The sequence below is a fragment of the Podarcis raffonei genome, chromosome 14 (assembly GCF_027172205.1).
Source record: "Podarcis raffonei isolate rPodRaf1 chromosome 14, rPodRaf1.pri, whole genome shotgun sequence".
NCBI lineage: Eukaryota > Metazoa > Chordata > Lepidosauria > Squamata > Lacertidae > Podarcis > Podarcis raffonei.
The window spans coordinates 20,354,983-20,379,037 of record NC_070615.1 but is presented as its reverse complement, the minus strand read 5'-3'; the positions used below and the strand labels follow the sequence as shown (position 1 = coordinate 20,379,037).

General features: G+C 43.4%; 1 protein-coding gene across 5 annotated transcripts in view; it reads right to left on the bottom strand.

The window, feature by feature from the left end:
- Positions 1 to 24,055, bottom strand: part of PCSK6 (proprotein convertase subtilisin/kexin type 6) — a 101,149-nt gene that overhangs the window by 57,081 nt on the left and 20,013 nt on the right. For all 5 annotated transcript variants that reach the window (XR_008327549.1, XR_008327550.1, XM_053365414.1 and 2 more), the window contains exons 2-6: positions 17,883 to 17,987; positions 10,439 to 10,549; positions 9,066 to 9,209; positions 6,151 to 6,227; positions 65 to 153 (exon numbers count right to left, since the gene is read on the bottom strand). Coding sequence is in view for 3 of the 5 variants with exons in the window: in XM_053365415.1 (XP_053221390.1) it covers positions 65 to 153; positions 6,151 to 6,227; positions 9,066 to 9,209; positions 10,439 to 10,549; positions 17,883 to 17,987 (526 nt within the window). In the remaining 2 variants the exon portion in view is untranslated. The remainder of the gene's footprint in view (positions 1 to 64; positions 154 to 6,150; positions 6,228 to 9,065; positions 9,210 to 10,438; positions 10,550 to 17,882; positions 17,988 to 24,055) is intronic.

Sequence of the window (24,055 nt, the reverse complement as noted above, 5' to 3'; positions counted from 1 at the left end):
TTCTCAAATCAACCCTCCAGAAAAGCTGGTTACAGGCCACTGATTGCAGAAACGTCTTCCTTACCTCCAATTCTTGCATTGTATGCAATTCCCACTATGCAGTTGGAGTTGTTCGCTGACGCTGCCACTTCCCCAGCACAACGGGTGCCATGCCTGGGGAAAGAATACAGAGAATGTTATTTCTCTTTCAGAAATCAAATACAGTCGTACCTCAGAAGCCGAACGCCTTGCGAGTCAAACGTTTTGGCTCCCAAACGCAGCAAACCCAGAAGTGAGTGTTCCGGTTTGCGAATGTTCTTTGGAACCCGAACGTCCATCGCGGCTTCTACAGCTTCCAATTGGCTGCAGGAGCTTCCACCTTGGTTTCCAAATGTTTTGGAAGTCGAACGGATTTCTGGAAAGGATTCCGTTCACCTCCCGAGGTACGACTGCATGTGGGGTAAAGCTCAGTGTTCCCTACACATGCAGTCTGCTCCCTCTATCCCCCCTCCAAATATATATATGTATAGATAGATATAGATATAGATATAGATATAGATATAGATATATAGATATAGATATAGATATACACATATACATATATATATCTATCTATCTATCTATTTGGTGCCATGACTCCAGACCACTTCAAACATTACATGGTGGTGTCTGAACTGTCCTTATTTCTAAATAAAAATAAAAAATGGGGACGCATTGAAATATGCAACAGCCTGATTTTCATCTTCAAGCGATTCAGTTCAGAAAAAGCTTTACCACTCCAGTGAGCGAGCGGATATCTAACTGGTACAAATCTGAGGAGAGCTACCGTCTCTCAAAAGCAATTATGGAAGGGTGCTTAGAAATATAGGAGAGCGCCCTGAACATGATGACAACATATGAAATGCTTATACAAAAAATTCAAGAGTTTGTTGTAAAACCGAATTCCAAGTCTCCCCACCATAGGAAAACTTCCAGGGAGTGGTTTGATCATGAGTGTATAGCCTCCAAGAAATCATTGATCCACTTCTTCATCTGCCATAAGGATAATCCAACAGAGGATAACAGACAAAAGATGCTTGAAGCCAAAAGAAGTTACAAAAAACTCCTGACACAAAAGAAAAGGTACGCAATGAAGTTATTATGGCAGCAACTGATAGAGGCCTCCAAATCAAGTAACCCATCATTATTCTGGAGAATCGTAGCTGTACAGCCGGATAGGGGCCTGTCACAACTATCCTGCTGCATATCAATGAAAGCCTGGGAAACACACTTCCATAATCTTTACGAGGAATCTAGCGATGAGTCCTATGCATTAGACATACCGGAAGATCAGATACAGCCATGGCCAGCAGTCTCAATAACAGAGACTCATCTGCTGATTGACCAACTAAAGAACGGGAAAGCCCCCGGAATTGACTGTATACCAGCGGAACTTTTTAAAACCAATGCGAACTGGTGGGCCCCCTTGCTAGCCTCTCTGTTCACATATATAGATAGAACTGCACAGATTCCATACGAGTTGGGGACTTCCATCATTATTCCCATTTACAAAAAAGGCTTGAGGGACAATCCCTCCAACTATAGACCTATAAGCCTCCTGAATATAATAAGTAAATTATACGCTAAACACCTCAGCGAGAAACTGTGCAAATGGATAGAAAGAGCGAAGATTCTTGATGATGCACAGGCAGGATTTAGACAGGGGAGATCCACAATGGATCACTGCCTGATCTTACAGCACCTAGCTGAGAAATACACGTCGCACCACAATCACCACCTATTCGCAGCATTTGTAGATTTTAAAGCAGCCTTTGACTCCATCCCAAGAACCCGACTCTGGGACAAACTCAACAAATCATCCATAGACCGACGTCTGCTGCTACTAATATACAAACTGTACAACAACACACGACTTCGTATAAGATGCAGCCAAGAAGGTCAACTCTCTAATTTCATTAGAACAACAAAGGGAGTTAAACAAGGATGCATTTTGGCCCCCTTTTTGTTCAACATCTATATAAACTCCCTAATAGACCACCTACAAGGAGCGGATACACACGCCCCAAAATTAGCAGACAAAAAACTGCCTATCCTACTCTATGCAGACGATGCGGTTATATTGTCCCAGACTCAGATGGGCTTCAAAAGAGCTCTTAACAGCTTATCCCAATATTGTAGAGAAGAGAAACTAGCAGTGAACTACCAAAAAACAAAAATCATGGTTTTCTCTAAGAAAAGGAAAATATACAGATGGCATTTAGACAATCAGGAGATTGAACAAGTGACATGCTTTAAATATCTAGGAGTTATATTCCAAGCATCAAGGAAGAAAACTGCCCACATAAATTACAGCTCCTCTACAGCACAAAAAAGTACAACAGCAATCCTAAGATTCCATCGTACAAGGGGAGGAAATTTCATTCCTGCTACAATTAAACTATTCGTTGCAAAACCAACAGCACAAATACTATACGGCGCACCACTCGTCTCCCTCTCTAATCTAGACCCATATGAAAGGATACAATCAGGTTTCCTTAGATCACTCCTGCTAACACCTAAATGCGTCCCAAACGCCGCCCTACGACTGGAAGCGGGCTTATACAGCATTAAAGCCAAAGTATGGATAAGAACCTTATGCACTTGGCTAAAACTTAACAACTCGCCGGTTGGACTACTTTCCCTGATGCTTCTTGACAAATTCCAATCTAGTTGGTTGAAGGGCACTCTCAGAAAACTGGCCACATATGGTCTCTCCCCAGAGTATTTATTAAGTTTAGAAAGGGGAAGGGCCAAGAACATAATCAAAGAAAGACTCAGGGACATTGAAGCCCAAAATGACTTTAATCAACTTCCGATAACTTATAAACTTCTATACAATCCCCAAAGGCCCCATCTAGCAAACTATCTCAAAGTTCTAGACAATGCTAAACACTGATGGGCATTTTCCAGGGCCCGCTTTAACACTCTCCCTTCAGCTCTTCTAGAGGGAAGATACAATAAAATACCGATCGAGCAAAGATTATGTCCCTGTAACAGCAACGAAATCGAAACCATTGGGCATGTCATCTTATACTGCCCATTATATCGAGACTCAAGAAAAGAGCTGATCGAACCGATTCTGAGGAAAATACCTCATAGTACAGACGACACCTATATCAGACACCTCTTAGCTGACAAAGAGCCCGAAATTAACAGGTATGTGGCAAAGTACTGTTACATTGCAACAAGAATAAGATGAGCAATGATGTCAACAACGGAGTTCAAATTGTAAACATCAAAGGAAAGATAATAAACAGTAGTGACACCTGAATTGAATTTTTAAAACCTTAAAAGGCGAAACCTGGTCATAAATATAAGCACCAATTCTGTGAACTGACCATATTTCTACTGTTATTTGTAGCACAATACTACTTTTAATGTCATATTTTTTATGAATTGCTTTCTGGTCACTGACCGTATTAAAGATATTTGAAGATATTTGATTTGATTTGCTTTACCACTCCATTCTGATGAATGCTATCTCTGCACATATACAAGTGTTTGTGTGAAAGAGTATACATTTGTTGATTTGTATCTCTCAAATATTGTGTATACAGATACAGTGGTACCTCAGGTTACATACGCTTCAGGTTACAGACTCCGCTAACCCAGAAATATTACCTCGGGTTAAGAACTTTGCTTCAGGATGAGAACAGAAATTGTGCTCCAGTGGCGCAGCAGCAGCAGGAGGCCCCATTAGCTAAAGTGGTGCTTCAGGTTAAGAACAGTTTCAGGTTAAGAACTGACCTCCAGAACGAATTAAGTACTTAACCCGAGGTATCACTGTATACAAGACTGTATGCTAGTTGAACGTTACATGTGAATAACAATATGAGTGTACAGCTAACCAACCTTGTGTACACAGCTTGTACACTGTGAACACCTAATATACGTACACTGACCTTAATGGAATTACAGTGTTTTAGAGTGGGAAAGTTCTTACCCCTTCTATTTTCTGTGTTGAAGTGGAGACTCTGTACGGAAACCCTCGCCTCTTGCGAGTTTTCAGAGTTTTTGGTAACTAATCCCCCGAATTAATGAAGTGCTCAGAGGATTAGTGTCATTAAAGAGAGAAATTCACAGAAGGCCTCCATAATAAATACAAATAAAAATGAATTCTTGGCTTGGATTCTGCCGGTTTGGAAACTGCTTTTGCACTGCAGCCAGCCATCTGTGAATTCCACCACACAACTTGCCCTTGTGAGGGAATCACAGGCAACTCTCTCCACACCAGGTGGGACGCAGCAGTGGAGGTGGAGCTGGAGCTCTGCACTTGATGTAGCCATCATAGCATCCCAAGTTAGACATTACACCAAACCATGGTTAATGGTTTAGTCTAAAGCTTAGTTTTGGTTTGACTGAGCAGTTTTGGCTACTTCACCTAAAGCTGGAGTGCAAAGCAAACCAAGTGGCCATAAACCATGGTTTGCCATTACATCTGGAAGCTGAAACCATGGTTTGAGTTCCAAGTGATAGTGGAGATTATTATTATTTATTAATTTTTATTTATGGTTAACAGTTTTATCCCACCCTTCTTTCCAATCAGAAGCATTATAGGTGTTAAACACAGATCAAGTTATCTGGAAAGGGGAGAGGAATGCAGCATTTTTCGGCGCCTTCAGATATGTTGTTATTATTATTACTACTACTACAGAGTTCCCTAGGAAGAAGGATAGACTGTTGGACCACTCTGGGAATTGTAGCTCTGTGACGAGAATGGGAGTCTTCCTAATAATTCTCAGCACCCTTCAACTACAGTGCCCAGGATTCTTTGGGGAGAAGCCAGGACTGTTTAAGTGGTATGATACACAAGATTGTATGGTTACCATAAGTTGTATTCCAGGTCCGAATGTACTTGGTTTGTTTTTTGTATTTTTCTTAAAAAACGATAAAATACTTTATTCAAAAAATAAAGTAGTATATTCAGCTACTTTAAATATACAGTGCAGGTGGGGTTTGGGTTACTAGATGGTTACTAGAACCATCTTTTATTCTTTTTATTCCATTCTTTATCCTGCCTCGGTTTGTCTCCACTTCCTCTGTTTCACAAGCCCCTCAGGAAAGGGACCAGTACTTTTGTTCTTTGTAATATACCATGTATTATAGATGGCCCAACAACCATACAGCTGTCAGATCATGTCTGTACTGGATCACTAACTTTAAAGGGGCAAGATGTGGATAGGGTTATGACCTCTTTTATAGTGGGGGTTTCAGAGCCTCAAAGGCAGAAGTAGCTGCTGCCAGCACAAGAAAGAAGCAACCGGTCACTGGAGATCTGTCACAGGCACCAGAGCCCTGCCTTCAAAGAGGCCGCAATCTCTCTGGCTCCTTGATGGCCCCAGGTGGTTTCCACTTTAATTATCAGTGCCGGATTTACACACACGTTAAGCAAACAACATCTTAGGGTCTCGGAGGATGAGTGGCCTCTAAATATACAGCTGTACCTTGGATCTCAAACGCCTTGGCTCCTGAACAAATTGGCTCCCGAACGATCGAAACACAGAAGGCAGTGTTCCGGTTTTCAAACTATTTTTCAGATGCCGAACGTTCGGCGCGGCTTCCGATTGGCTGCAGGACCTTGGTTTCCGGAACATTTTGGAAGTCGAAAGGATTCCGTTCAGCTTCCAAGGTACGACTGTATATATAATTTTAATACTCATTTTTAAGTTAAAATAATTGGTCAATTTTCTTTATAGAAATGGGGAAAGCAGACTCTGAAAGGACAAAAATATACTCAAAGGCTGCACAATTATTTGTCATATTAGCCCAAATTCCTGCTAGTGAAACATGGTCTCCCTCCCCACTCTTGCACGATCCCATCTTGCTCTGGTGGGTCAAAAGAACCTCCAGAACAACATGTGGCGGGGAAGGAGAGGGGAGATTGTTTCGGCTAGCAAAGCAAAAATGCCTGCACTGATGGAACAATCATGTTAGCTCAAGGCTGAATTCCATCCATTCTTTTTATAAATCTGTGCAGAAAGGACTATAATCTATATCAAAATGTAATTTGGCAAAGTGCCCATATGCTGTCATACAGCACAGGTGGCAGCTGGTGTTCGGTTCAAGTTAAGTGCAGACCGCAACATGCCCCACCCCTTAAAGCATTAAGTCAGTGTTAAAAAACAGGCCTACTTGTTTTCATTGCTGGCATCATAGCGCGGAGTTGGGTCTTCGTCATCCCCATTGACATCATAGCTTGCACGAGGGTCCTGAAAGAAACAGAGGGAGTTGTTCACATTAGAAAAACTAAAAAGTGATTGCCAGGAACAAGCTTGTACCAGGACAAGAGAAACTCTGGCAGGATAGAGGTTCTTACAGATATTACTAGGCTACATGGGGCAAACGGTTGGGCCTGATGTAAAGGTAGCTTCTTACGAGGTCCCCCATTCTGCCTTTTTTCTGCCTGAAAAAGAAGCAAAACTCTAGGACAAGGGTAGGGTTCCTGTGGCCCTCTAAATGTTGTTGAACTACAACTCCCATCACTCCTAAGAATTGGCTATGCTTGCTTGGGCTGACATGGACATCCCTGCTCTAGGTGATGAAGAGGGCTTGGTCAGAAAGAAAAAAATTCAAGCGGGGCTTTTAAAGCACACTCAGCTCTCCAAACAAAGCACAACATCACTTTTAATGAAAAGCCCACAAGCCTCTTGAGATGCCCCATTAACACTAATGAGAAACGCTAGGGATTCAATCTGATAACAGGGCATTCCTATTTTTTACATTTCCTCATCTGAGGCTATAAGGAGCCAGTAAGCATCAAGCAAATGTCAATTCCACAGCGCTGACTTCATCGTGCTCTCACAGATGTCCAGCCCAATTCCGAAAGCAGGTAAGTGTGCAAATTCAACAAAATGTTTTTTTAAAAACAAAAAAACAACAACTCACCTCAGCGGCTTAGTTCACCTCACAGAATATTTTTTCTCCTTTATGGAAGCCAATAGACAATACAATGCATTTAGAGTATGGGTGGGAGGAAATTGTTTTGAGTTATTCATTTAGGGCTGTGGAATTTAATTTATTACATTAGTTGGTTAGTTGATTATTTTTTTAAAAAAATCCTGAAATGAGATTATGCTCTGGAGGGCCCATGCATAACACAGAGGCCTCTGAGCCACTCCCTTATTTTGTGCTTGGAGAGATACCTATCAGATGAATCTATGGCGTGACCGCATTTGGAATATTGTGTGCAGTCCTAGTTGCCTCATCTCAAGCAGGATATTGCAAAGTTGGAAAAGGTTCAGAAAAGAGCAACCAAAATGATCAACGAGGAAAGGCTGCAGCAACGGGGACTTTTTAGTTGAGAGGAAAGGTAAGCCAGAGGTGACATGACAGAAGCTTATAAAATTATGCACAGCATGGGGGGGAAAGTAGATAGAGAAAATTTTTTCTTCCTCTCTCATAGCACTAGAACTTGTGGACATCCAATGAAGCTGTATATTGGAAGATTTGGGACAGAGAAAAGGAAGCACTTCTTTGTGCAACGCATATTTAAGCTATGGCATTTGCTCCCATGGCCAGCAATTTGGAAAGCTTTAAAAGAGGATCAGACAATTTCATGGAGGATAAAGCCATCAGTGGCTACAATGTCTATTCTCTGCTTCTGAATACCAGTTGCTGGAGGGTGCCTGGGAAGACCAACAGGGTTCCTTTCTTAATGCCCTTAAGTCAGTCTTTCTGATAATCTAGATCAGGGGTAGGCAACCTAAGGCCCGGGGGCCAGATGCGGCCCAATCACCTTCTCAATCCAGCCCACGGACAGTCTGGGAATCAGCGTGTTTTTACATAAGTAGAATGTGTCCTTTTATACCCAAATGGTCAAAGGCCTGGAAACGATGCCTTATGAGGAACGGCTAAGGGAGCTGGGCATGTTTAGCCTGGAGAAGAGGAGGTTAAGGGGTGATATGATAGCCATGTTCAAATATATAAAAGGATGTCACATAGAGGAGGGAGAAAGGTTGTTTTCTGCTGCTCCAGAGAAGCGGACACGGAGCAATGGATCCAAACTACAAGAAAGAAGATTCCACCTAAACATTAGGAAGAACTTCCTGACAGTAAGAGCTGTTCGACAGTGGAATTTGCTGCCAAGGAGTGTGGTGGAGTCTCCTTCTTTGGAGGTCTTTAAGCAGAGGCTTGACAACCATATGTCAGGAGTGCTCTGATGGTGTTTCCTGCTTGGCAGGGGGTTGGACTCGATGGCCCTTGTGGTCTCTTCCAACTCTATGATTCTATGATTTAAAATGCATCTCTGGGTTATTTGTGGGGCATAGGAATTTGTTCATATATTTTTTCCAAAATATAGTCCGGCCCCCCACAAGATCTGAGGAATGGTGGACCGGCCCACAGCTGAAAAAGGTTGCTGACCCCTGATCTAGATGCTTCTCCCCGTCGGCCACGATGGCTATGGCTGATGGGGGCTGGAGTCCAATAGCATTTGGAAGGCCATAGATTCCCATACACTTGACTTATTCAAATATCATGGTTCTGATAACACCAAGGTTGCAGGTTCGATCCCTGGATGGGACAGCTGCGTATTCCTGCATTGCAGAGGGTTGGAGGACTAGATGATCCACAGTGTTCCTTCCAACTTTACAGTTCTATGATTCTTTGTGGCCCATAGGCAGTCTGCTGCCAATGCAGAACATAACTGAATCAAAGCCCAAGTTACCAGTTTCCACCTGAGGCCACCTTTGCTCAGAAGCACGTTCAATGGGACTCACTTCCAAGCACCATTGTACAGTGGATGCTTGCGTTGCAAACGTGATCCGTGTGGAAAGCACGTTCACAACCCACAGCGTTCGCAACCTGCAGTGCCGCGTGTGTGCATGCTCAGGTTGCGATTTGGCGCTTCTGCACATGCGAAAAGCGCAATTTAGCACTTCTGCGCATGCATGACCGCTGAAACCCGGAAGTAACCTGTTCTGGTACTTCCGGGTTTTGGCGCATCCGTAACCTGAAAAATGCAACCTGAAGCATCTGTGACTGTATAGGACTGTGGTCTTAAGGGCTAGCGTAAAAGAGGTGATCCAAGGGTCTCCAGCTTTACTTACATAGTTCTGCACAAGATCAGGGTGGTGCTTCTCTATGCCATCGTCGAGAATGGTTACCACGACGTCTTTGCCAGTATATCCTCTCTGCCAGGCTGCTAGGACGTTCATTTCTGACCTACAGTCGCTGTTGTTGTCTTCGCAGTGCTGAGGGCGAAGGCAGCAGTCGGTTAGCCATTTCTTCCTCACACAGACCAACAAGCAACACTCCGCACGGCTAAACAAGCAAGTTTAAAAGCTAGGATAGGGGAAGGGCTGTAGCTCAGTGGGGGAGCATCTGCTTTGCATGCAGATGCTCCCAGGCTCAACCCCTGGCATCTCCAGGTAGGGCTGGGAGAGAACCGTGTCTGAAACCCTGGAGAGCTGCTGCCAGTCAGTGGAGACAGTACTGATTCAGATGGAACAATGGTCTAATTCAGTGTAAGACAGCTTCCTGGGCAGAAAGCCAAACTCAGTGGATTGGTCCTTCTTGCCAAGGCTAACCCTAGAAGCTCAGGGGAGGTTTAAATGTCCCATCCAGCCTTGTGATGTGCTCTGTCCATCAATCGAAGTCAGCCTTGTAAATAGCAACTAGCCAAGTCTTCAAAACCAGCTGCTTAGGTTTTTAACTTGTAACCCAACTTAATGCACACAAATCTAAGCGTTTTGAAGCATCTAAGATTAGGTTACACATTCTATTATTATTTATAGGAAATACTATGAGCAAAATGGGAAATTGACCTGGGTCGACTTTTACGTTATGATTATTTTTAATTTGTACTTAAGCCTGTTTACTATGTAGGTAGTTTTATTTGTTAGTTTTTTCTCTTTTTTCGTTCCTTAATTATTTGATTTTTCTTCTTCATATCTTTTTTAAAAGGCAATCTGTATAAAGTTTGATATTGTATCAGGCTGAATTTATTGACTGCATTCTGCTGATTTAGAGTATTTTGTATACACTACCTTGATTTTCAATGAATAAAATATATTTTTAAAGATAAATAGCCACTTTTTCTGGAATCAAATAACAATGAGTGCAAAACATGCTCTGTGTGGCATTAGTTTTCCAGAGGCGGCTTTTACATTGTGCAAAAGCTCAAATGCAACATGGAAATTAACAGTTAGGGAAACGTGAAGAAATGGAATAAACTGCCATGTGAATGCAGCACAAACTGGGAAGAGGAGGTATAGAGTTGCAAGGGCCAGATATAGAAGCTTGGAGGGCCACATTAAGACACACATTCACCCTCACCGTCTTGCCACTCCTGAACAGCAGAGGAAGGGGGTGGAGGGAATGTGTGATTCTGTGATGCCAAAAGACTTACAAGATTCCCAAAATATGCATAATACGAAAACACACACACACAAACACACACACAGAGTGAATGTATAGTTACCATGTACCACATTTCAGGCCAGAGTGGGTCATTGAAGGAAACAAAATGGTGGTCACGCCGAACGCGTCTTTTGACTCTTCGTTTAACTTCCTGTTGTTGCAGCCACCTTACCTAGAAAAAAAATTTAAATAGCAGTGTTTCACAGTAATGCTTGGGGTTTTTTAACAGCAGCATCAATAAGAAAATATTTGTTTGCTTTGACATCTAAATCCCAGTTCTTGCCATATGGCTCACAAATTGCTTATTAACTCTGTTTGTACGACCAGCCAACAACATACGCTCACAAAGATTAAGAGAATAAATTGTAACATTAAAAATACAATAAAGGAAACATTCAGATTGTTCTTTCTGGCAATTAAACAAGAAGGCACAAATCAGAAAAATAGGATGCCCAGATTATGAAAACACATCATATCAAAAGAAGATCCATTGAAATCAATGGACTCTACATTAGGTCTACTCTGACTCTCACTAACATTGTGTATGATCCAGGTTGTTGAAAGTAATAATATACATACAAATGCACAAAACCTTAAAACATCAAAAATAAGCCTAACAACCTAATATGCATCTTTTTTCACCCAACAAGCATTCATTACGAACTAACAACATTTTCTGCAATTGAATTAATCAGTATCTGTTGTTTTGAAACTTGACTTTGTCTAGATTTATAGGCTTTTTTGTGTACAGTATGACAATTTTGCAAGCAAAATATATAGAGATATAATTTTGTTGCATTAATCTCCCTATCTTAATACTGTATTGTTCTTGGAAATAATTTGACCCAAGCTTTTCTTTATTCTGTTCGATTTAACTATTCTTGTACTGTTATGCTATGAGCAATAAACCTTCGAGAATTTCTTTTAATGAACCTAACTAATTAACAAAGCCTAACTTATCCATGCCTACCCACAAGCCCTAACAGCACCAAAAACTGTTTGCTACTAATCTGTTCAAAACAACAAAAGAGGTCTGGTGGGCCTACTAGAGGTAGGGAATTCTACAAAAGTTCACCACAGAAAATGCTCTCTTCCTTTGTTTTCATTGCCTGGAATGAAAACGCCTTTCCATTTTATTGAGGTGCCTATCTTAACCTCATCAGAATGACACTAGACATCAAGGCCATTTGTCTAATTAAAAGCAGTTTCAAGCACATGAATAATTCCTCATCCTGTGCATATTGTTTTTCTAAGTAACTGTCTGTCTTTTTCCGGTTTTTGCCATTTTTTAATGGGTTTCTCTTCTTAAACCTAAACAAATCCCAGTACAAAGAAGCACCAACGTAATTCTTAAGAGCAGTGGGTGCTTAGAGCCAAAACAAAAAGAAAAAAAAACCTACTTCAAACACACGCCACAGAAGAAAAATGAAAGTCGGTTAAAAGGGCCTCAGTGAGTTTTGATAACAAAAGTCGAGATAAAAATTCTAGAATGCTCCCCTTTGCTCTCAAGTAGCTTTTGATAGAGCAGATGTTCCACAGCTGTACAGACCCCTCCACAGAACATTAACAAGATAAATTAGATTATAGGCATGCTGTATACCAAAAGTATGAGGTTTAAAGCAAATGTTTATTCATCGGAACAGATCGGAATTATAATACAACTCCACTGAATTAATGCAAACTTCCCTGCTCAAGTACATAAGAGAATTAATCCTCCACATCCCCAGCTTCTTACAAGGACAGTTTCATCAAGGAATGGAGTCATGAAAATCTGGGATTAGTCTCCAAGGTAGGAATGATCCCAGAGGGGAGTCAAAGGATCTGAAGTGGATTCTCAGCAAGGGAGAACATTTCCGACACACGGATTAGCCTAAAGTTTCTGTAATAATAAATAGGAATCCCTGGGTGGGGGAAGGCCGGTTGTGACCTTTTGAAACGCAAGAGCTGAGAAACAACGTGAACCAGACATTTAATGTGCTCAACTGACTCTTGAGTTATTGTTTTAAAGGATTATCGGCACTTTCACCCCTTCAAGCCTCAGAAGCTTAGAAATATAAGAAACCTCAAAAGGTTTGATTGGGGGGCATTAAAAGCAGGGTTTGGGGGTTCTCTCTCTCTTATGTTGTTTAAGATGATGAGAATAATATAGTATTTCCATAACACACTTGTCTAGGTTATTTCCTGCCAAGACACACAGCTCCCGTCAAGCTGGGGAGCAGGATGGGACTGGGAAAATTGATGGTTAGTACAGTACAAAGCAAAGGCAGTCTGAAGTCTGCTAAAAGGCACTCACAATTGTCTAATTAATCAGGCCTAGCAAACAAACCTAACCCAGAAGGTTTTATTCGGCAAGGAAAACCACTTGACCTATTAGGACTTACTGTTGTTCCCTTCTTTCATTTGGTGGTGGAAACGTTACGTAAACCTTCTCTCACCCCAACATCCCTTGGGTACCAGCTTCACAGACAGGAAGTGGGCTTCATGTCCAACAACAAAACAGAGGCAGTGTGACGTAGTGGTTACAGTGATTGACTAGGACTGGGAAGACCCACGTTCAAATCCCCAGTCAGCCATGAAGCCAACTGGGTGACACTCGGCCAGTCCTTATAATACTATAGTACCTTATAATACTATTATAGTACCTTATAATAGTACCTTATAATACTAATAATACGAATACTACCACTGATAATAGTAATAATTCTATTTTTTTGTACCCTGCCCATATGACTGGGTTGCCCCAGCCACTCTGGGCTGCTTCCAGAAACATAATAAACACAGAATTACAGAAACAAAATAAATTACAGAAACATAATAAAAACTTCCCTATACAGGGCTGCCTTCAGATGTCTTCTAAAGGTTGTATAGTTGTTAATCGCCTTGACATCTGATGGGAGGTCATTCCACAGGGCAGGTGCCACTACTGAGAAGGCCCTCCTCTGCCTGGTTCCCTGTAACCTCACTTCTCGCAGCGAGGGAACCACCAGAAGGCCCTCAGAGCTGGACCTCAGCATCTGGGCTGAATGATAGGCGTGGAGAGGCTCCTTCAGGTATACTGGGCTGAGGCCATTTAGAGCTTTAAAGGTCAGCACCAACACTTTGAATTGTGTTCAGAAACATACTGGGAGCCAATGTAGGTCTTTCAGGACAGGTTTTATATGGCCCTGGCAGCCACTCCCAGTCACCGATCTGGCACCTGCAGTCTGGATTATAACCCCATAACCTAAGAAGCATCTCACAAGGTTGTTGAGAAGATAAACGTGAGGTAGAGGAGGAAAACTGTGTGTGCTGCTCTGAGCTCCTTGGAGAAGAGGCAAGGTAAAAATGTAATAAATAAATGCAGGAGATGGTGGCTTTGAATTTTGTTGTGCATAAGGAAGACTGAGCAGGCCCGTGCTGAGTGACAGTTACTGACAGCAGCGACAACCTCATATCTCCTTCTCAAAATGTCCCCCCAAAAAGACGAGCCTTGGCCAGACGCCTGAAGCTATAAAAAGGTAAGGCGAGATGCACCTCCACAGGGAGAGAGTTCCAGGGGAGGCTGGTGCCCATTGGGGCCGGTCGCAAGTGAGGCAATCTGAAGCAGCTGCCTTGGGTGGCAGAATCCCATGGAGCAGCGTAGGCTTCCCTCTCTCAGGGGTGATGGAGGGGAGGATGTGAATCTGTAGGAGAAATGGGTAGCAGACCGTACAGACTTCTGCCCCCTGCGGCAAAGTGTGTAGATCCGGCACTGCCTCCAGATGCATCCGTAGCGACGCCCACTGGGAAGTGAACGAAATCTTGCATGGCTAATTGCATTTTGCTAATTGGCATGCTGGTTTATTGGGCTACTTCCAACCCTGCCTAAATGTTGCAACACGCAGGCCGAGACACGTATAAACCAGGAAAGTGATTCAATTCACTTGAGGGAAAACAACGAAAATGCCAAGCCAATCCAACCCAGAACCTTGACTAAAACTTCAGCCTAGTCATTAAAACAAGATGCCCTCATCATGATGTAATGCTAATGAAGGGTATCCCTTTGAGATGTCTTTATTTGTTATGATTTTCCAACACGGAAGATGCATCAGAATAACATGCAGAACGATCATCCGATTTGATGCTTTTAGGCGTTTGCAATTCACTCCATGTAAATGGCAAGGGAAAGCTGGCTGTTTGGGCATTATTTTCTTCCCACAATTCTCTGGGGGGGGGAGGAGGAGGAAAAGGACACCAGTTCCACCCCCCACTCTCCTCACTAGGGATGCTGCAAAATTCCAATGGAAACAGGAGTAGAAATTGCCAATGTTTGCAATTTTTGCCCCCATGTCCAGAACAAAAATTAATCCAGCAAATATGATCAGTTGTTGTCCCTTTCAGTCCACAAACAATCTGTTCACGGTGTTTTCTTTGCATTGACATGGATAGGCTAACATAATGATGTAATCTTGCCATGGCCAACAGCAGGACAAATAATGTAGCTTTTGGCAGAAGACTAAATGCAGTGGAACGAAAACAGCACTGAATCCAAAGACCGCAAGGCGGGATGGAAAAACAATGCCTTATTACATCCTACTCTTCTTTTGGCTAAATTATTTGTACCCCGCCCATCTGACTGGGTTGCCCTAGCTGCGATGGGCGGCTTCCCATTGCCCCCCACCAGCTGAGATCATTACTAGAAAGAGCAATAATAGATAGCTCTTCCAGAAATGCTTCCATCAGCAAGCAAAGCTGACCCATTGCATCATCTGGGGCCAGTGGTCATCTGGTCTCCCATCATCTGGGTGGCCATTCCAGCGGGTCACTAGAAGATCAGTTATAGCGGCAGGAAGCTTTTTCTGCCCTGCAGGCCAGCTTCTTATCTTTCCACCCTTGGGGGGGGGGCACAATTTACAGGTGGATGAGGGCACAGCCAAACTGAGCAAGATTTTCTAGAACAAGTATGAGTGGAGGTTTCAATCCTGCCGGCTGAAGGGAATGTGCTGGTGAAGCTGATGTCACCCAGCAGTGGACAGGTGGGCATGATTTGTGGAAAACAGCTACATGGGCCAATTTGGGCCCAATATTGACCTATGGTGTGTACAGGTTTACCACCCCTGCTCTAATAACTGATACCAGTACTTGCTTGCTTTCCTCTACCCTCCTAGTTCCCTCTTCCTTTTTCATCACGTCTGTCAGAAATCTGAAGGTTTTTGGTGCTTTTTAGCATTACGATCAGCTGCCCTGACAGATATCCCCAACTGTGTTTGTTTTCTGTATCTAAATGCAGTATTGCAACAGCTTGGCCCTACAATAGAACTTATGGGAAATAGATGCCGTACCCCGCCCTCAGAACTTGATTTAACTGACCTGGATAAAAAGAAGTAAGTAGGACTAGAGGCTTTTCCCAATATTTTAAAGCTAACAAGTTCCACACGTTTCTGAGAACATTTTCTCCTCCCTTCATCAAGGAAGTCTAGGTAAATTGAAAGAGACAAACTGCAAAGCTTGTGGGAAAAGCCACTTGATCTACCAAGTTTCATTGGCAAAAGATCGCCCAGTTCAGGGAGCCTCTGAAATAGGATGCAGATTTATATAAAAACAAAAATAAACTTGAGAAGTTTTCAGCTTTAAAAGCACCAAGTCACTTAGTTGACTAGGAGCTTTAAACTTTTAAAAACAACGCGTGCACCCCCCCCCAAATCCTTAAGTTATGCAGTTCCATCTTTTCCAGTTAAATTCAAGGCGGCATGACTTGTTTAAAGGCTTGCTTTAGCACCACTATTAGCATATTCATGCATACACATTAGGTATACCAGTCAAGTAGCAAAACACTTCCCAAGTGATCTGCTAAGGGAGAACACCAAGGCATGGATTACGAATCCAGCCTAGCTCCAAGCACCCAAAATACAGCGGTGCTCTATTTTGCAAACTGTTAGGTTGCATACATACCATACATTTGAAGTGCATCCCTACCCCCCCCCCCCCGCTCCAAAAAAGGAATCCTGGAAACTGTAGTTTACCTCTCACAGAGCTACAATTCCCAGCACCCTTAAGAAATCACATTTCTCCATTATTCTTTTTTTAGGGGGGGTCTTTAAATGTCTGGTGTGCATGCTGTATTAATCGATACGACTAGGTAAATAGACTAATTTTTTTAAAAAAAACATTTGGTTTGCATCAAGTAGACTAATTTAAAATGTGTGCTTTTCCATCGCAGATATAGATTCATACCCTTCCCTCGCCCTAGCTCCCCTAGGGCTCCAAAACTTAATTAGAACACCAAAAAAAACCCACCAGCCATCCGTTTTTCTCGCAATTGGTGGGATGTTCAGACACTTGCAGTTTGTTTATTCTTGTTCTTTCTTCCACCCACCCCCCAAATCCCACGCCATCGTCAACTATTATTGATGCAATATGGGTGCACATTCAAGAATTATCTACAGCTTGTTAGACAGTGAGCGAATAAGTTCAAATATTTGAACGGGAAGGCACATGGGTTGATTTGTTTGCTGTATGTGCACACGTCTGGAAGCTACATTTGGCAATACGGAATTGGTCGGAGAGCACCATTCTCTGCTGTATTGTAGACCAGCAGCCTTCATAATCAGTGTTCCGCAGATCAAATGAAGTTTCGAAAGGTTCAGCCTGCCACCTTGGTTAAAAATGGGACCCAGCCAGCACACAGGAACAAAATGCATTCTATATGACACTGTTTCAGGGTAGGCCCACTGTCTGTACACAAGTTTCATGCTCACAATTTTAATCATCCACTAAAATGGTTCTGGCCCAGAGGAAAGCTTTCCTTCTGCCAACTAAAAGGGCTTTTGCAGAGAGGAATGCCAGGGCTTTTGCAGAGAGGAATGCCACCCCAAGGCAACTTACAACACTGTACTGCAAACTGAAGCAAATACAAATAAATAAATAACGTAAAGTAAAACCCACATAAAGTTGCCCTGCAAAACCTAGGGGCCCACTGTTATCCCAATCTAATATTCTAGCAAAACATCTGCCATTATGGTGGGTAAACCTTTCATTTGACTTTCATTTCAACTGCACGGACCTCTGGAAAGTATAGTTTGCAGGCAGGCATATTGCAAGGATTGCCAAAGCAGTGCCCTCCAGAAGATACTGGACTACAACTCCCATCGTTCCTGACCACTGGCCATGCGAGGTGGGTCTTATGGGAGTTGGAGTCAAACACTACCTGGAGGGCACCATGTTGGCTATCATTGGTGTAGCCCATCAAGGTCGACCCAATGGTGCCCCTGCCAAGATGGCATTTGCCTAAGGGGCTTCATAGGCAATATATTTAACTCTGGAATTATGGTAATCATATATTTAATCTTGCTGGTTTTAAGGACACATACCCACACACCCAAAAGCTAGTTAAATAAAAATTGTGATTTCCCGCCAAGTGTACTTTGGGCTTTCACCCAAAGTTCCTTTTGCCTTTTGCCTTTTGTAACTTGCCCTTGTTCTGGAACTTGGGCTAACTCAAGACAAGCCTGCAAAGTAGACCTGACACCAGTAGCTTCCTACTGTACCTTTGGATCCATTCTGAGGAAGTTGTGTGGGCCTCTGCTGCTGAACGTTGACCTTTTAATCGTCTTGCTGTGGTGAAAGTGGTAATAGTCTTCCAGGCTGCCAATCTGCAATGAGAGATATACAGAAAAGGTGTCAGGACAGGAGGCAATGAGGACCATAAGGAACAGCTGCATGTTCTTTCACAGCACACTAGAACCAGGAAGGAATGCAATTCAGTTCGGGCAGGAAAAGTTTCAACGAGCAACCAAATATGCTCATTTCACACAGCTAAACCTCTTGCACATTTGGTCGCCAGGAGGCATTCAAATAGCCTCTGCAGAGGTCAGACCAAGTGTTCAGCTCATCCCCCACCAGTGGCCAACTAGATACCACTAGGAAGCTCACAAGCAGAACAAGGTGAAAACAGCCCTTGCCAGCAGCTTACCCTCCAGAAAAGGGAATTCAGAGCTCAAGGGGGACCTTCAAAACATTGCAGGATGGGAAGCTCCTGTTCAGGTTATCAACTTTCCAAGCTCTGCTCCAGGAGATTCCATTCCATTCCATTCCCGCTCCAACTCCATCTACCTCTCCCACCAATAGTCCATCAGCATTCCAAGGCCACTCAACAAGAACAATCCTTATTGGCTGCTTTTGCATTTTCCACACCTTTCAGCTTTTGCCTCTGAATTCTGCAAAACAATATCTCCCCCTTTTCTATGTGGATGGCCTCATTTTGGCTACATAAGGATTAGGTAATTTTAACTAGTTACATTTTAGTGTTACATGCACACCACAAACTGTGGTTGACGTTAGCTACCGTTTATTGAAACAAGCCAGCTTCACAACTACAGCGGACTTTTTTTCAAGCAGAACAGAATTAACATTAACCAGAGTTTCTCAGGTGTAATTAATCAAACATCACACCCCTCCTTGCAGTCATGCCAAGGAGGAAGGAGGCAGAGTAGGCATGGTTTATCATCATATCAAAATGTGGGCAGTATCAAAGATGGGAGCAAAGGAATCTGGCTGAGCACTGGTTCACTAAGGACTCCTCCACACTTCCACTTGTCCCGCTACTTTCCCCAGGGCGGAAACCCACGTTTTAGTGCTGAATCGCAACAAATGGCAATCAAGTTTTCCATGGATCACCATTTGTTCTGATTTAGCACTGAATCTCGGGTTTTTCAGGGGGGGGGATGGCATGGTGTGGCAAAGGCAAAAACCACTCATATCCACAGCTATCAACTTACAGATTTGAAAATAAGGGACCAGCAGCCTCGAAAATAAGGGATCAGCAGCCAAAATAAGGGATTTTAGTCAACCAGCTGAAATACGAAGTGCAAAGGGACCAGATAATTTGGGAGAGCAGCGCCGGTTTTTAGCCCTTCGTTTCCAGAGGTTGCTGCTCAAGACACCAGCTGATGAAACACTGCAATTAAATAACTACAAGCAGCAACCACTTTTCACGCAAAACAAAGTCCAAGCTACGAAGATGCTGCTGCAGTTATGTATCTTTTCTCTCGTGCTCCATCTGTAGCTCTCAGTTCCATCAGGCGAGGCCGCGCCAGGCTGCCCATCTCACCCGGGTCCTTTGGCGGCGCAGCCACAGTACGGCCTAGCGGGAGTGGCGGGCAGAGGACAGGCCCCAGGCAGAGAAGCTCAGTTCGGTGGCCACAAGGAGGATGGCGGCAGAAGGGCCCGAGTCCAGTCCCAGCGGGGAGGGGCTCCCAGGGGCCGAGGCTGGTGAGAGGAGGCCGGAGGGGGGCGTTCTGGGCAGCCAAGCAACACAGTTGGAGCCTCCCTCCTCCCTAGCCGGCAGGGAGGGAGGGAGAGGAGCTGCTTCCTTTGAAACCCGGGAAATTTAAGGGACATCATCAATAAGAGACAGCAGGGGGACACGGCACTGGGATAAGGGAGTTTCCTGCCAAATATGGGACGGTTGGCAGCTATGCTTAGATCCATGCCTAGAAAACATGGGGAAACTGCTCAGAAAACTTCTCACTCATGCTTTCTAAGCTCGGGACAAAAGCAAAAGTGTGCACAAGCCCTAAATCAGACCATTGTTTCATCTAACTTTGCTTTTGTTGGCACAGACTGGCATCTCTCTCCAAGGTTTCAGACTAAGGTATTGGAGAAGCTAGAGGGCTTCTGCATGCAACCTGGGGCATTCTGTATGCAAAGCACTGAGCTACACCTCTTCCAGAGCAGAATCTCAGTTGCATGACCCATCTGTCTCCACTTCTGGTTAAAGGCATATGTGAATGGATGAGCTCAGGGTCTCTTATCTCCTGCTCACCATATGGGCCAAAGATAAAATGTGAAAACTGCACTTCTGAAATGCATACGGCCTCCCCTCCACCCGCCCCACCACTTAATAGCAACAGAATATGCCTGGTCCAAAACAGCCTCCAGAGTTCTTGGAACCAAAATCCTCAGGAAACCATCTGCCCTTCACAGGTGCACACACATCACGCAGGCGAAGAGCCGTGCGGCTGTGCCATGGCAGCAGCGCCTGCTGCACTTATTCTGACAAAATGTACAATGAAGTGCAGCATCTGGTGATGCTGCCAAGACGATGCTCAAGGTCTCCAGATACAGGCAGCTGCAAAAGTGACGGCTGCGATTTCCCTGCAAATGTCTCCTGGCGGGGAAACTTTGGCCCTCCAGATGCTGTTACCCTGGCTAGCAGGACCAATGGCTAGGAGTGATGGGATCTGTAGTCCAGTAACATCTGGAGAGTCCCAGGTTCCCCCGCCTTGGTTTAAGAGAATTAGTCTGCAATCCTATTCCAATCAGCTGGGAGAAAACCCCACTGAATTACCGGTAATAGGACCTACTGTACTTCTGAGTAGCCACGGTTAGGAGTGCACTGTAAATCACAAATTTAACTCAATGGAAAGAAAACCACTGGCGCATGTCAAAATCAAGCCAAATACAGCCTCTTCCTTAAAAAATAAAAATCAAGTTGTTATGAGCCATCATTCCTAGAGCTATCACTTGATTAAAGCCGTATTTGATGAATCCACTAAAGCGCCTATGATTAATTCTGTTTAAATTTGTATTGGAAGAAATAAACCAATACTGTAGTGCAGAAGAAGAGGAAAATACTTATTTTTCTATACTTATTTTTAGATATGCATGCATGTTGCAACAGGCTCCATTTCAGAAGACTGACACCAACAGTCTTTTCAGCGCCAAGGTAAGGCTTCCTTGTTTGCTCAGGCATGTTAAATCTTCATTTATATTGGCTTGGTTTGTACATCACGCAAAGCCAAACAGTGGCTTAGTGGGACATGGAGAAGTATGCAGGCTCCCAAAGGGGAGCAAGGTTACAGCTTATGGTTAGTGAGGAAAGGGCTTAGCCGCAAGCCCTGGTTCAGAAAACTGGTTAAACCATGGGTAGGCAAACTAAGGCCCAGGGGCCGGATCCGGCCCAATCACCTTCTAAATCCAGCCCGCGGACGGTCCAGGCATCAGCGTGTTTTTACATGAGTAGAATGTGTCCTTTTATTTAAAATGCATCTCTTGGTTATTTGTGGGGCATAGGAATTTGTTCATACCCCCCTCAAAATATAGTCCGCCCCCCCCCAAGGTCTGAGGGACAGTGGACCGGCCCCCTGCTGAAAAAGTTTGCTGACCCCTGTGCTAAACCAAACCTTGGCTTAGCTCAGCACAGCAGCCTGTAAACTCCCACAGACCCACTAAGTCAAGGATGGGAACCTCTGGGGTGGGGTGCAGGACATGGCCCTCCAGGACTCTCTATGAGCCCTGCTTCACATCCTCCTTGCGTGTTTTTGCCTGGCTGGAATGTGCCCCAGAAATGTTTGGGAAGCACGGACCCAGATGTTGCAATATTAGGCAACTAATGAATTATAAATTATAAATAATGAGAATTAAAATAAAATAAATAACCTTCAATGCATAATGTATATTTTACTGCGTGAATTGCTTCTCCAAGAACAATGCTATTTTGACTGATGTTTTTTGTGACCGTATACATTTCTTTGTAAGGTCCACAGTGGTTGAAATGCGCAAGTTTTGAGGTTTATGTCATTGACTCTAATATAACTGTGTTGGATATTTGTAAATTTTTCTGTTAATGGCAGAGGGGTCTTTTTTGTCTATAAAAAAATAAGAAAGAGTCAACGTATGATGTTTTGAACATATGGTGTGGATACTTAAATATTTACAGTAAAAGAGAAACTACCACTTTCTGAAGCAGCCTGTTTCTTACATTGGTATATCCAGTGCTTTTTTTCTTGGGGGGTGCATACCCCTAAACTTTTTGTGAATCTTTGTACTTTTGTATTGTACTTCGTATTTATTTTCCCCGATCTGAACTATAAAATGGTGATTTTCTTGAGTCCTAATGAGAGTACCCCTAAACATTTTTTAAGAAGAAAAAAGCACTGCATATATCCAATTGCTCTACTAAACATTGCAGCTCTAATCTTTTCACAACTCCAAAAAGGGAAATGAGGCAAATCAGACTGACAGCCGTTCTATTTTCATAAGAGACATTGTTCACACCAGAATTATCCATCTCTTGGTTTGTTTTATTATTGTTTTGCTACAGAGTAGCCAGAAGGCTCCTAGCCCATGTAAAGTATGGTGTTCCTTCTTTAAGAAACCACATAAATATCAGAGACACCGGCCCAGATAGAAGACAATTCATATGTGCCAAGAACCATCACTATATAGTTTCAGAAGCAAGTTTTGCTCTTGCTTAGACTTGGCTTCTCCTCTCTGGAAAGTGGAGATTATAAATAAGAAACATCTATATTTAGCCTGGAGGATAGGAAGCAATAAAAACCAAAATTTAAAAAATGGTTTACGAAAAACAAAGTGTACCAGTAACTTCAGATGGATCTATGAAGTTGCCTTACACCACATCAATCTTATAATCCATCCACCTAAGTCTTAACAATTCCAACCAGCAGTAAATTTCCAAAATCCCAGGCAGATTATGTTCAGCAACACTTCCACCCATCCAAAAGATGAACAATGGTTACAGAGGATGTGCTCCGAATGACTTGCCGAACTCATGAAGTCCTTTTCAGTGGCATCTATCTGGAGGGCATATCATTGTGCACTGACTTAAGTCCATTTGTATGGCATATACTTCTGCTGCAGGTCAAAACCAGGCCCCTTCTGCTGATCTAAACACCTGGAGGGGGTCTGTTGGGGAGGAGGTGGTCTTCCAGGTATCTGGGTCCGGAAGAAGAAGAGGAGTGGGTGGTGCGCAGGAACAAGATGAGCCAAAACGGGACATCAGGGAATAGAATCAGAAGCCGGGGTGGCTTCTGTAAATCCAGGATGACCCACTTAAAACAGGACAGTTGGGCTGTTATGCTTAGGTCCTGCTTGTGGTTTTCCCAAAGGCATCTCATCGGCCACTGTGAGTACAGAATGCTGGACTAGATGCGCCACTGGCTTGATCTATTACCTACAACATCTAGGAGAGAATACCAGGGTCTACAGGAGGTGATCTAACTGAGGAACGTTCACACAAGGAGCAACTGATCTAGTGGTTTTTAAGTAAATAGCAGGTGCACGTGCATACACAGAGAAAGAGAGAAAAAGAGAGATTGAGAGAGAACATTGGACTGGGCCTTTGGTGTGAGTGCAGGTGAGCTTAACCCTTTGCCCTTGTTACGATGGCTGCGGCAAGGATCAGGTACTAAATGACAAGGAAAGTCCTCTCCCCAAGACCCTGGAAAGCTGCTGCCAGTCAGAGCAGACACCACTGAGTTTAATCAACAAGTAACATGACCTAGTTTAAGTCCGCTTCCTATGCTCTTTCCTACACCTACTGGGAAACCCCAGTCATTGCGACAGAACTTGCAACTCTAAAGCCTCTCTCCACCTTGCCAGTTTTGTACGTCACAACTGGGTTTCCAGTAGCCTTCGCCCTTTCCAACATGTCTCTGCAGGTTTCACAGCACTTCTACCGGTATTGCAATGAAGTTTTGATGGACTGCCATTTCAGCCACGTGCAGCAGCTGTGACTGGCATGACATGTTTATGCCTTGCACCAACTTAGCACCATGTTTTGTGAAGCTACGATAAATCTGTGTATTTCTGTTAGCAAGATTTTGCCAGGTCATTTTGTTTACTCTTGCCTTTGCTATCATCAGCTACATGTCTTTATCACCCTCTTTCGATTATGCTATAGATCAGAGGTGGCTAACCT